This window comes from Camelina sativa, chromosome 13 (genome assembly GCF_000633955.1).
Source record: "Camelina sativa cultivar DH55 chromosome 13, Cs, whole genome shotgun sequence".
Taxonomy (NCBI): domain Eukaryota; kingdom Viridiplantae; phylum Streptophyta; class Magnoliopsida; order Brassicales; family Brassicaceae; genus Camelina; species Camelina sativa.
The window spans coordinates 6,404,485-6,417,568 of NC_025697.1; the positions used below are offsets into that span (position 1 = coordinate 6,404,485).

At 35.2% G+C, this 13,084-nt stretch overlaps 4 protein-coding genes and 1 long non-coding RNA gene across 7 annotated transcripts in view; 1 reads left to right on the forward strand and 4 right to left on the reverse strand.

Moving 5' to 3' along the window:
* On the forward strand, positions 3,646-7,074 carry LOC104735518 (pentatricopeptide repeat-containing protein At5g15010, mitochondrial-like). 3 transcript variants are annotated; one of them, XM_010455328.2, is made up of 4 exons: positions 3,646-5,653; positions 5,987-6,307; positions 6,413-6,523; positions 6,610-7,074. In XM_010455328.2, exon 1 carries the CDS (start codon positions 3,850-3,852, stop codon positions 5,566-5,568), a length of 1,719 nt encoding a protein of 572 aa, XP_010453630.1. In that variant the 5' UTR covers positions 3,646-3,849; the 3' UTR covers positions 5,569-5,653; positions 5,987-6,307; positions 6,413-6,523; positions 6,610-7,074. The 3 variants fall into 3 exon arrangements, with proteins under 3 accessions (XP_010453630.1, XP_019089849.1, XP_019089850.1); XM_019234304.1 differs by having other exon boundaries at positions 3,646-6,307; XM_019234305.1 differs by having other exon boundaries at positions 3,646-6,287.
* LOC109128285 lies at positions 7,002-7,517 on the reverse strand. Its single transcript, XR_002034758.1, has 2 exons — positions 7,389-7,517; positions 7,002-7,289 (listed from the first exon to the last, which is right to left on the reverse strand). It is a non-coding gene; the product is annotated as an uncharacterized LOC109128285 (long non-coding RNA).
* LOC104737997 lies at positions 7,604-8,418 on the reverse strand. The gene is made up of 4 exons (XM_010458237.1): positions 8,206-8,418; positions 8,043-8,128; positions 7,746-7,835; positions 7,604-7,612 (listed from the first exon to the last, which is right to left on the reverse strand). Exons 1-4 carry the CDS (start codon positions 8,339-8,341, stop codon positions 7,604-7,606), a joined length of 321 nt encoding a protein of 106 aa, XP_010456539.1. The 5' UTR covers positions 8,342-8,418.
* LOC104737998 lies at positions 8,351-9,375 on the reverse strand. Its single transcript, XM_010458238.1, has 5 exons — positions 9,163-9,375; positions 9,000-9,085; positions 8,703-8,792; positions 8,394-8,504; positions 8,351-8,362 (listed from the first exon to the last, which is right to left on the reverse strand). Exons 1-5 carry the CDS (start codon positions 9,296-9,298, stop codon positions 8,351-8,353), a joined length of 435 nt encoding a protein of 144 aa, XP_010456540.1. The 5' UTR covers positions 9,299-9,375.
* LOC104735520 (paired amphipathic helix protein Sin3-like 2) overlaps positions 9,845-13,084 on the reverse strand; it is an 8,285-nt gene continuing 5,045 nt past the window's right edge. The window contains exons 15-23 of the mRNA XM_010455330.1: positions 12,412-13,068; positions 12,251-12,321; positions 11,572-12,147; positions 11,359-11,459; positions 11,106-11,244; positions 10,851-11,003; positions 10,571-10,743; positions 10,392-10,503; positions 9,845-10,299 (exon numbers count right to left, since the gene is read on the reverse strand). Coding sequence (XP_010453632.1) covers positions 10,165-10,299; positions 10,392-10,503; positions 10,571-10,743; positions 10,851-11,003; positions 11,106-11,244; positions 11,359-11,459; positions 11,572-12,147; positions 12,251-12,321; positions 12,412-13,068 — 2,117 coding nt within the window. The 3' untranslated portion in view covers positions 9,845-10,164. The remainder of the gene's footprint in view (positions 10,300-10,391; positions 10,504-10,570; positions 10,744-10,850; positions 11,004-11,105; positions 11,245-11,358; positions 11,460-11,571; positions 12,148-12,250; positions 12,322-12,411; positions 13,069-13,084) is intronic.

A 13,084-nucleotide genomic window follows, 5' to 3' on the forward strand; every position in this document is an offset into this window, starting at 1 on the left:
CCGAAGTTCAGGCGTCGATACCAAGTCCAGATGGACCAGATGAGTGCTTCCAGGCCTTAAGGAAGGTTAAAGGTTGTGTCGAAGCCGTGAAAGCTGCCACTGAAGGACGGTTTAAAGGTTTGGGTAAGGATTGTTGCGACGCCATCAATAGCTTCTCCGGCGAGTGTTTATTGACCTTTCCCCCCGGAAAAACCATACAGTAGCCATTTCGTTACTCGTTAAGGCTGCATGTGATGTTACTTAAAATGTATCAGATTAAATCATTGTTTCCTTGTAACGCAAGACACTACGCGTTGGTGTTTTGAAGAAAACTTATTACTTTTCAGGCCCTCCAAGTTGTCCATTGTTTATTTTATAATTTCTCTATGGGTTTCACTTTCATCTGTCTGCAAAACATAACAACAGCCCCAAAAACAATAATTGTTTCTATCAAGCAACAAAGCAGAGCAGCACAACAGCCCCAAATAAAAAAATCGGTAAAATTTCAAACAATGTCACAAAATAAACTTTAAATCGTAAGCTCAAAAATATTTTGTAATGAAAATAAACAAAATATGAACAGCTAATGTTTGCTATACAATCTCAACATGGTAATATATCTTATTTATTTATTGTTGATTTATTATTGGGTTTATTATTTGATACAAATTATGAGAATTATGGTAATATATCTATCTATACTAGTATTTTTGCAGCAACTTTTGCTCAAAAATACATTTTGGAAAGTTTTTACATTTAATGCAATTAATCCTTATATTCATATCCAAACAAGTATAGTTAATTTTTTCTACAATCCTTATAACCAAACAAAATTAAAATATTTTAAATATCCATATATGTAATATCCTATAATTCATATAGATATTTAGAAGATTTATTCCATATTAAAAAAAAATATTCTCCTATCATCTTTATTGATTTTAAAATTTAAATGAATCATCATATAATACATAAAGTTAATAAAAATGTATATTTTTCCTGCATATATTGTAATTTGAATTTTTCAAACGAACATATATTACTCAATTAATATAAAAAGTGTGTGTTCAACATACATATATAGTAAATTTACCATATATAATAATTTATAGAATTTTAAGAAGTTTATAATTTATAACTGATATATCTAAACTTAATAAAAAGTTTAAAATTATGAATATTTAAACATTAAATTTTCAAAATAACACAAATGAGTTATAATAAATAATGGGTTATATGACATTACATGATTGAACTGATAATACTAAAAAATAAAATATCATTAATATGATACTTCAATACGGGTCAAATCTTTATTTTACTATTTTAACAACACAAATATAAAATATGTCGAATCAAACTGATTTAGTTAATATTGTATTAAACAAAAAGTGTTGTTGTGGTATACAACGAATTATATGTTAAATCACTAAAATTAATAAAAGAGTACATTAGCAAAATTAGTATTAAAATAATACATTAACAAAAAAATAAAAATAAAAACTTGCCCGCGGTGTACCGCATGTCATAATCTAGTTTAGCTAGTCAAAAGTTAGTAAAAAAATAAATATGACACACCCTAAAACACAATTCCCATCTCTCATAGTTAGAGTCAGAGTCAAACAAAAGAACAAGATATAAAAAAATCCTGTCCAATTTGAGAAAAACTCTGAAATGGAAAGGAAACAGAGCAAAGTTATGATCATGTTCTTCTTTCTCTCTGTGATCATGCATGGCGCTGCTTTGTCGTCATCAAACCTAAGCTCAGGTACCGAGACCAAGTCCAGACGAATGCTACTTGACACGTAGTGTGGATCATCTGTGAGGGAAAAGAAAATATTGTCAAAAAAGTTAAAATCATGTTAGCAAATAACCCACATAGATGATACAGCTTACCTTCATCACGTATAAAGATCAAGAATAGGCATGCGTAACCACAATTGTAAGCACCACTAAAAGGCAAACGAATTTGTTTGTTGGACTGATCGTCATGAGAAGGGAACACTGCTGAGTATTAGGCAGGCCAACTCCACATAAGTGTTTGTTGTGAGCAAAACTGGAAAAAAATTGGACACTTTTCCAGATTTTGGTTGTAGATATGAAAATAGACAAAATCATCAAACCGGCCACAGAAATAAACCAAAGCCTCGCCCAAGCACAGAATCATCGGCTATAATATGAGCTTCCCGGCTAGATCAGGAATAGTAGATACTCAAAAAAACCAAAAAAAAATGCTAGATAAAATTAGTCATCGTCTCTTTTAGGTTGTAAAAATCGCTCGATGATGATGAGTATTAAATAATCCAGAGGTTTGGAGATAATGAATCATTGAATATGTTGATGAGTCATTAGACTTATTTATATACTAGATAATGTATCATGGCGTTAAAATTAATATAACAAAATATAATTATATATTTTTAAAGGAGTTTAGTAAGTTATATAATAAATTGATTATTTAATAGTTTGTTACATAAATATTCTTTTAAATAAGTATTTTTCAAAGCTTGTACAAAAATTATAAAAAAAATTCCCTCAATTATGGTTTTATAGCTTTCTTAGCTCATTCAATAGTTTTTCCACTGTCCCACAAATGCAAGAAAACTTACATATTGTTTATTATATTATTTTGATTTATCATGAAAATAAATATTATTCGAGATGATTAATCGAAAACTAAAGACGTTTTTCCGAGATGATTGATGAATTCATATATAAAAATCATTTGAAAAATGATTCAATTAAACCGGTATAAGTCTAACCAAAACCTAACTTATATATATTTACAATTCACAATAATTTGGTTTTAATAAATTAATTTAAACATATTATATATATATATGTTAATTAACTATATACTAATAAATAATATATGATTAGAATAATATTAATAAGTGAACAGAAATTAAAAAATAGTTACATAATAATTTCATGTGAATTATTTATCTTAAAATGAATTAAAAAAAAAGCAAAATAGAAAATACGCGACATATCTTAAGGATGACAAATAGAATTGATAATAAAACTATACATCTTGATGTTCATAATATAAGAATAATATATATGTAGTACTAATATCCCAAAAAAACTTAAGAACAATTAAGACGATAGAAAAGTTAAATATTTCATCATATTTTAAAACAAAATTATCACATATATATATATATATATATATATATATATATCATATCTTATATATATATATATATATCATAAACATATGTTGAAATTCTTATAAACATAATAACATATGCTACACACATGTTGAACTCTTACATAAAGTATATAAGAATTAAAAAATGTAATAATTAATATTAATATCTTTTATTATTTATTCTTTTTTTAATTATCATTAATCATTCATTAGAATGCTATAACAACTATACCTTACCAAAAAAAGAATGCTATAACTATAAAGGTGAAAAAATAACAGAAACACAAATAAAAAATTGCAATTAATTAAAATTTATTGCCTTAAAAATTAAAATATGGATATGAGAGTTACATAAACCCGATCGGTTCCGTGTACAGAAATCCGGAATTTCGAATCAATTTGCCGATCGGTTCGAACCACTGCTAAATGTCGGCAAATTTCGGTTCTCTCGGTTAAACCGTCAGGTTAAAAAACTATGAACAAACCTCAGCATTATTCCACGCCACGCGCCTATCTTCGTCTCACTCTCATTCATTCATTCATTCCTGATTCTCCTTTTACAGTCTCTCTCTCTCTCTTTCTCGAGCTTTAAAGCGGTGATGTTCGTATCCTATGTTTACATCATAAACCATCGATTGGGTATTGCCATAACTTAGGCTAAAGTGAACAACTTTGGTCTGCTGCTATTACTGTTTTTTTTTTTTCTCTCTCGCGGAATGAGAGGAACCTTTCTGATTAGATCAAGGCTATTGATTTTTAGGGCTCCTGCTGTTAATTGTTTAAGATCTAGTCATGTTTTGCTTAATCCGAGCGATATAGCTTTTGTTCGACCGCATTTGGATCCTCCACCCATAGCTTGTGTGCTTCCTTTGGGTCTCTGTTCTATGTTCTCTACTTCCAAAGTTGATTCGAAGCAATTAGGATTCAATCAGAGTCATAATGACGAAAGTGAAGAAGAGATTGACCTCGATCTTGGTTGTATCATAAGTGATGATGTTAAAGTGATTGTGAAGCTCTTGAAAGATTGTGGGAGTGACCGGAAGGAACTGAGGAAGAAGCTTGAGGAATGTGATGTGAAGCCGTCGAATGAATCAGTGGTGGAGGTTCTTTCTCAAGTTCGTTATGATTGGGAAACTGCTTTCACTTTCTTTGTTTGGGCAGGGAAGCAGCAAGGTTATGTTCGTTCTGTTCGTGAGTATCACTCTATGATCTCTATTCTTGGTAAAATGAGGAAGTTTGATACAGCTTGGACATTGGTTGATGAGATGAGAAAGTTTAGTCCTTCTCTTGTTAACTCACAGACGCTTTTGATCATGATTAGGAAGTATTGTGCTGTACATGATGTTGGCAAAGCCATTAACACTTTCCACGCCTACAAAAGGTTCAAACTTGATATGAGGATTGATGATTTTCAGAGTTTGCTTTCTGCTCTTTGTAGATACAAGAACGTTTCAGATGCTGAGCATTTGATCTTCTGTAATAAGAATACGTATCCGTTTGACGCCAAAAGCTTCAACATTGTTCTTAATGGATGGTGTAACGTGATTGGTAGCCCACGGGAATCTGAACGAGTCTGGTTGGAGATGGCAAATGTTGGAGTCAAACACGATGTCGTGTCTTATTCGTGCATGATATCATGCTACTCGAAAGGTGGAAGCTTGAATAAGGTTCTCAGACTTTTCGATCGGATGAAGAAAGAGGGTATAGAGCCAGACAGAAAAGTTTACAACGCTGTTGTGCACTCTCTTGCCAAAGCTAGGTTTGTCTCCGAGGCTAGGAGTTTGATGAAGAAAATGGAGGAGGAGAAAGGGATGGAGCCAAATGTTGTTACTTACAACTCTCTCATTAAACCTCTATGCAAGGCTAGAAAAACCGAAGAGGCTAAACAGGTTTTTGATGAGATGCTGGAGAAAGGACTCTTGCCAACAATCCGCACGTACCATGCTTTTATGCGGATACTAAGAACAGGAGAAGAGGTTTTTGAGCTGTTAGGTAAGATGAGAAAGATGGGTTGTGAACCAACTGTGGATACGTACATAATGTTGATCCGTAAGTTATGTAGGTGGCGCGATTTCGATAATGTGTTATTGTTGTGGGATGAGATGAAGGAGAAGGGGGTTGGTCCGGACCTTAGCTCATACATTGTGATGATACATGGGCTGTTCTTGAATGGTAAAATAGAAGAAGCGTATGGGTTCTATAAAGAGATGAAGGAAAAGGCTATGAGACCAAATGAACATGTTGAAGATATGATCCAAAGCTGGTTTTCAGGAAAACAGTATGCAGAGCAGCGGGTAACAGATTCTAAAGGGAATGTTTCGGTTCTTGATAAAGGAGATATTGTGAAGAAATCTGAAAGAGCAGAGAAATTTTTAAAGCAGCCTGAGATGAGGAGGGTTGTGAGAGGACATGGATATTCGTATTGGGATGAATAGAAAGCTACAGAGAGAGAAATCTTGAAGCGACGTTAAGATTCAAGAAGAATATCTTGAAGAGCTTTGACCAGATTAGCTAGTTCTGGTATGTTTTATCATAACAGGTTGACTTTGCTTTAAGGAGAACCATCTTGCTTTTGACAAAGTAAGATAGTTCTGGTTAGGTTGATTCATTAGAGGTTAATTTTGCTTTGCGAAGAGATAGTTAGTGTTCCTGAGGAATTAATTCTGAAGAGAGAAGATTAAAGTGTTTAAAATTGTATTTATATTTTTGATGAAGAAGAATATCTCCTTTGAATCTGTTTATGTAGATACAAAAAAAGACCAAAACCATGAAAGACTTGGATTTATATGTGACTAGAGAAAGGTGTGAAAGCTACTGAAACTCAATATATTTTTGTAATACAATGTCTTGTAGCTCTTTCTTCCCTGATGAGTTGGAGAGAAACTCATTTTTCAAATAGCTTGCAAAAGTGAGATCCATGGTAACTGCAGAAGCCTCGGGCTTTTCGGTTATGCTATCCATAAGCTGGATTGACAAACAAGGTGGAGAGGAAGACTGCGAATATGCATCACACAGGCTCAATGAATCAGCATTCTTCCTCAATAATGAAGAGAATTGGTTTATGGTTCTTACACATTCCAACCAATATATATTTCCCTCATGAAGGAGGATTCTAGCATTTTCAAAATAATAAGCACTTAGGTTTTTTAGCAAGGTATAATGTGTTTTAGCAAGGTATGTCTGATCAATCTTAGGTTTTTCTCTGCCTATGTCTCCAAATTTAATGCTGAGAAATTTAGTCATATCTATGCTCAAACAATGCATTCTCTCTTGTTTTAGGGGTGGAAAATACCCAGAGGAAGACGCAAAGGCTATTATCGTGCAAATTCTTACTGTTGTTTCATTTTGTCATTTCCAAGGAGTTGTGTTCATAGGGACTTGAAGGCAGAGGTCTGTTTTTCCTTAAACTTTCCCTCTCTATACCTCCACTAGCAGTACACATGATTACTAAACACTCTTATTACCTTGTTCAACAGAACTTTCTATTTACATCTAGCTCTGAAGACTCAGACTTTCAGGCGTTCTCACTATACTTTCCTATTCGCGGCCTGATCCTGAAAATTTTGTTTAACTCCTCCTCCCCTGTACAGATGAAAGGTTAAATTTTGTTCGTATATGTGATGATGTTGTCTCACAAGATGTTGGAAAGATCTCGAAGCTGTTGAAAGATTGTGGGAGCGACTGTGTGTCCCCTAGTTGAGACAAAAACAATCTGTTTATAGAACAGCTTTTGTTCTTAGCTAGGTCTGAGAATCTTACAAAGGCAGGAAATGTTTTGTGATTTCATTCTTAATTTTGTGAGAATGTGAGAATGACTCTACACGCATATACAGATCTCAAATGTGAGAGAGGTTGCTTGGAGTTGGGATACGCTAAACAAACGCTCAACTTATAAACTCATCATGTACAATAAAATGAAAAGAGACACACATTTAATTGTATTTTTGTTTTTTTTGTTTTTAGAACTGAGAGATGCTCACACAGTTAGGTTCTCAAAGGCTCAACGTGTTCTCTGATGAACTCTTGTATCTGATCTGTTTCTCCCGTTAGTCCAGAGGTCTCAGCGACAGTGATTGTGTTACGGCAATGTGAAAACGAGAACACTTCTCCTTCAATCCCGAGTGTAAAGTCATTCCTTTCGCTCCTAAGTCTCTCTCTGCGAAACACACACATGAAACCTTTTGCTTGCGAATGAAACCTTTGGATATATATATATATATATAGAAACACATGATTAAGAAAGAAGGACCCTCACAGTTCTCTCTCCATTTGCCTGCTAATGAAACCTTTGGAATGCGCAGTTACTTTATCCGTCTTGTTACAACAAAGTAGAAGCGGGATCCAATTCGTAACGACACTAGCATTGGTGAGAATGTCATAAAATACCCTGGAAAAGAAGAAACCATGGTTAAAAGTACGGTTCTATTACCAAACCACCTCTCTTTTAATTGTATATGTGGTAATATATAATTACTCACTCTGANACAACATTCACACTTAGTACTTAGTAGTTCTACACATTTTGAAGGGGTAAGTCTGAACACTTACACTTTACATATATATTCTTGAATTAAACAAAAAAACAAAAAAACTAATGAAGTTCTTTATATACCATAGGGATTTCAGTGCGAAGGAGAAAGTTGCCTTGTTGGTCCAGTTCGACTGACATTACATCACTCTGACGTGTGGATACATCTCGGAGCTGTCACAAATACAAAAAAAAATTGTAGATATAAAACCATCTCAATCATCATCATGACACAAAAACATTCACACTTAGTAGTTCGTTTCTTCAAGTAGCTTTATATGATAAGTAGACTACACATTTTAAAGGGGTAAGTGTGAAAACATTATTCGAATGAGGATAATATAATTAAGAAAGTCAAACCCTAAATAAATAAATACTCACTCGATTGAAGAGCACTGTTTTGCCACTTCCGCCTAGACCAGACAACAACACAACCGTACTAGGTTTCTTACGTCCGAAAAAGTGATCTGCAAAACTCATACAGAAATTAGGAAAAAAGAGATCAATTGCGACATGCGATCATGGTGTCTAATTAATACCTTACCAATTAAGAGCATAATGATCGTTTGTAACACAATAAAAGTGGCAACAAAAAGAGCAGTCTCTGTTGGTCGAACAGACTCAATTACTCGATGCAACCACTGCTCCGCCAGATTTTGCAAACCCTCCAAGTTGTTCATCTTTTTCTTTTATTCCTCTCTCTGTGGGTTTCACTGCATCTGTCTCCAAAACAGAACAAGAGGTTAGGGTTAGGGATATGATNATTTCAGTGCGAAGGAGAAAGGTGCGTTGGTCCAGTTCCACTGACATTACATCACTCTGACGTGTGGATAAATCTCGGAGCTGTCACAAATACAAAAATGCATATATAAAAGTTAAAACCATCTCAATCATCATCATGATTCATGACACAACAACATTCACACTTAGTACTTAGTAGTTCTACACATTTTGAAGGGGTAAGTCTGAACACTTACACTTTACATATATATTCTTGAATTAAACAAAAAAACAAAAAAACTAATGAAGTTCTTTATATACCATAGGGATTTCAGTGCGAAGGAGAAAGTTGCCTTGTTGGTCCAGTTCGACTGACATTACATCACTCTGACGTGTGGATACATCTCGGAGCTGTCACAAATACAAAAAAAAATTGTAGATATAAAACCATCTCAATCATCATCATGACACAAAAACATTCACACTTAGTAGTTCGTTTCTTCAAGTAGCTTTATATGATAAGTAGACTACACATTTTAAAGGGGTAAGTGTGAAAACATTATTCGAATGAGGATAATATAATTAAGAAAGTCAAACCCTAAATAAATAAATACTCACTCGATTGAAGAGCACTGTTTTGCCACTTCCGCCTAGACCAGACAACAACACAACCGTACTAGGTTTCTTACGTCCGAAAAAGTGATCTGCAAAACTCATACAGAAATTAGGAAAAAAGAGATCAATTGCGACATGCGATCATGGTGTCTAATTAATACCTTACCAATTAAGAGCATAATGATCGTTTGTAACACAATAAAAGTGGCAACAAAAAGAGCAGTCTCTGTTTGTCGAACAGACTCAATTACTCGATGCAACCACTGCTCCGCCAGATTTTGCAAACCCTCCAAGTTGTTCATCTTTTTCTTTTATTCCTCTCTCTGTGGGTTTCACTGCATCTGTCTCCAAAACAGAACAAGAGGTTAGGGTTAGGGATATGATGATGACTCATTTAGCGTTATTATATAGCTGCGGAATCTCGGTTTAGATAAACCCGATCGGTTCCGTTTATTAGAAATCCAAATCAATTTCTCCCATAGGTTCGAACCACTGCACCGAGAACCAAAGATTTCGGTTCACTCGGTTCGGGTTTGTTCGGGTAAAACCGTAAGCCCAGGTTATTATTATAAACAAACTCAACTTTATTATGAAACTTAATGGGCCAAGAAAAAGAAGCCCAAATATGTAAAACCCACGGGCCTATGTATCTTGTCTTCTCACTCTCTCTTTACTGATTCTTCTTCTTCTTTTTACAGACTTCTTCATTCTTGAGCTTTAAAGCGGTGATGTTGTTTCTTTAAAGCTCAGGAACTTGTCGGGTCCGCTCGTCTCTGTTTTAGTGTTAATTTTGCTTTGCGAAGAGAGATAGTTAGTGTTCCGGAGGAATTAATTCTGAAGAGAGGAGATTAAAGTCTTTAAAATTGTATTTATATTTTTGAAGAAGAAGAATCTCTCCTTTGAATCTGTTTATGTAGATACAAACCAAGACCATAAACATCATGTATGTGGCTCGAATATTTACAACCATACATTTTTTTTCACCTAAAATCAAGATAAAAAGTAGAATATACACACTACTATTACTGTGCAAGGAGGAGGATCTTCTCCATAGAACGAGAAGACACATTTTGTTCTCCTGGAAAGTTGCAGAGAGAACTTGGTCCGACTCTAGCCTTCTTTGTTGAAAGTAATAGAGAAGATGAAAGTTATGCTGTTCTTACTGTTGTCATCTTGAAGCTGCGAGAAACCTGTGGAATCTTTCTATTCTATTTTGTGATGATTTATCCAGTGACAAGTTCTTGCTCTTCTTCTGTTTCTTCTTCCTGTGGAAGAAATCCTCTGTGTCCAAAACATACGAAATCTACAACACGAGATGTTACGAATCACATAAGAACTAGATTCTGAAAACAAGAAAACTTAGTAGCTTGGTTGAAGATCAGTATCTATTGTTACCTTATAGGAAGAGCAAGACATCTTGCACTCAAGGCCATTGATTACTTGTACACCTTCCATGGCCTTGCAAGCTACTGCAAGATCATCCAGACCGCTGTATCCACGCTTGTTCCTGCACACACACAATAAAACACTTGGATTTATATGTGACTAGAGAAAGGTGTGAAAGCTACTGAAACTCAATATATTTTTGTAATACAATGTCTTGTAGCTCTTTCTTCCCTGATGAGTTGGAGAGAAACTCATTTTTCAAATAACTTGCAAAAGTGGGATCCATGGTAACTGCAGAAGCCTCGGGCTTTTCGGTTATGTTATCCATAAGCTGGATTGACAAACAAGGTGGAGAGGAAGACTGCGTACACAGGGAAAAAAAAAAAGACAAGTTCAGGCTCAATGAATCAGCATTCTTCCTCAATATGAAGAGATGGAGAAAGCTGAGAATTGGTTTACGGTTCTTACACATTCCAACCGATATATGTTTTCCTCATGAAGGAGGATCCTAGCGTTTTCATAATACACGGAGTCAATTACCCTCCCATGTTTCCGGGAATTCTCATACTCATACAACTGAAGAAGCTTATTGTCCATATCGTCAGCTACAACAGCTTGAAGCTGCAACAGATGAAATGAAGTTCGACTTTTAGAAAGAATGTATTGTTGAAAAGGAAAAATGATCAACCTAAATACAATAAAATAAAATCGAGTGATCATTACCTGTTTAACCAATTTGTATATCAGTTTCTCCAGGGTGAATAAAACATATGACTGGTTTCCAATAATAGCTCGGCATTCATCCTCAAACTTGGAATTATCAGCTGAGCCATTAAGCAGACTAAACAGAGCATTCATAAATCTGCAGAACATACAAATAACGAGGTTATGAGTTCTTTTTATTGAACTGAATAAAGAACTTGCATAGTGACATAAAAACCAGTGGACCAATGGATCCATAGGTTAAGATATCTACCTTGCGTAAGGATCTGGTGAATTTTTATCTTTCGTGTTTCTCTGTTTCGTTTCACCTCCTGTGCAATATGTTTTTGCAGACAAAATTCTCTCGTACAGGAACTGTGGAAATCCAAGCCCAGTTAAAAATAATTAGTAAACCTTTTCAAGGTAAAAGGTGTGTGTTTCAGACTTCAATCTGAGAAATCAAACCATAAGAAACGATTGGACTTACTTGATGAAGCCTGAAAAGAACATAAAAGTCTTCATTCCCGTAGAAAACTCTGCATTCTTTGTTTCTCTCATCAAGCAACGCCGCTGCAGCTACATGCTTTGAAAGAGGCTTAACGGATAATAGAACTCGTTCTGATGATGGAAACAACCCTTTGTCTTCTTCTATAAGATGTGACTCCATTCCCTCTGCCTCTCCTTCACTTTCAGCTTTACCATCAATCTCATCATGCTCACCCTCTTCCTCCACGCCATTATCTTCCTGTGAACATTCATCACCAATAGATTCAGTTCCCGACGCATCCTCACCAGCTTCTGAAGCATCATCACCATCCTCACCGTCAGCATCATCATCATTTTCTTCTTCAGCTTCAACTATATGTTCTGGTTTCGCAGTAGCATTCACACCATGATCTTCATAAACAACAAAGTTGTCTTCAGAATCACCAATAGGTGATAATTCACCTTCCTCCTTCTTAATTTTGGCTGGACCACCAGATTCATCATAATTACTGTTGGCTTTAAGAGCATCTGACTGCATTCCATTTGCTGAAACTATAGTTCTGCCAATATCGTCTCCCTAGAGAAATGGCCAGGAACAAAGAGAATGGTCAAAAGAGTCCAAAACAAGCAGAATAGACAATTAAGAACATATAATAAAAATGTGAAACTGCATACAGTACCTGCGTACGTTGAATGGTATCAACTTTATCTATAGCTTCTTCACTTGGTTTGGATAAAATGCCCCGTGAACCTTGAAAATAAAAGTAAAGCGCAAGACACGTTAAGGTAGGTATTGCACACAAACTGAAGAAAAATGTTTGAAGTTCAATCCTGAAAATACCTGACGAGTCTCCGCTTCTTACTTTGCCATTATTGGTTTCTACCACACTTGGGACAGCTGCACATGACGTGGCTACTCTTTCATCAACATCTCCAGATCCTTTATCAGCTCCATTTCCAACTTCTTGATCTTTTTGGGGGTTTTCAGCACAGGTGGCAACATCTTTATTAGCAGGATCAACATCCTTACGAATTTCTTTCCCTGAAGAATCCTTATTCAACAAACCAGTCCTGCCATTTTTGGAGACCCCAGATGAAGTATGCTCATCTCCATTAGCAGCCAAGTTTAGTTTCCTGGAAACCGAACCTATCGCTTCAGAACTCACATTAGCCTCCTTGCTGGTAAATGCACTGTGATGCTTGGTTTCTACAACTACTTCAACAGAATCTGACCCCTTGGCCTTGGGTGGAACACCAAGCATCAGCTCCAAGAAATTACCCCAGAGCCTCAGAACTTTACCGATCTGCTCTTTTGAAGAACATATCTCCTCGCACGAAAATTGGACTAGATTGAACAGATCTTCATGAATAGTTCTGTCCATATATTCATACTTGAGTTGAGTAGCTATTGGTTGTCTGTAACCAGCAGATATAGACAGAAGAACATCATCTTCTTTTTGAGACTTCTCTTTCAGGTCCTTGATTTCAGACACCAGCGCTGAAATTCAACCAAG

Coding starts and splice junctions, on each gene's coding strand:
- LOC104735518 (XM_019234304.1), top strand. CDS start 3,850: ATGAGAGGAACCTTTCTGATTAGATCAAGGCTATTGATTTTTAGGGCT.
- LOC104737997 (XM_010458237.1), bottom strand. CDS start 8,341: ATGAACAACTTGGAGGGTTTGCAAAATCTGGCGGAGCAGTGGTTGCAT. Junction 8,129..8,205: donor GATCATTATGCTCTTAATTG/GTAAGGTATTAA, acceptor TGAGTTTTGCAG/ATCACTTTTTCGGACGTAAG. Junction 7,836..8,042: donor AAACAGTGCTCTTCAATCGA/GTGAGTATTTAT, acceptor TATTTGTGACAG/CTCCGAGATGTATCCACACG.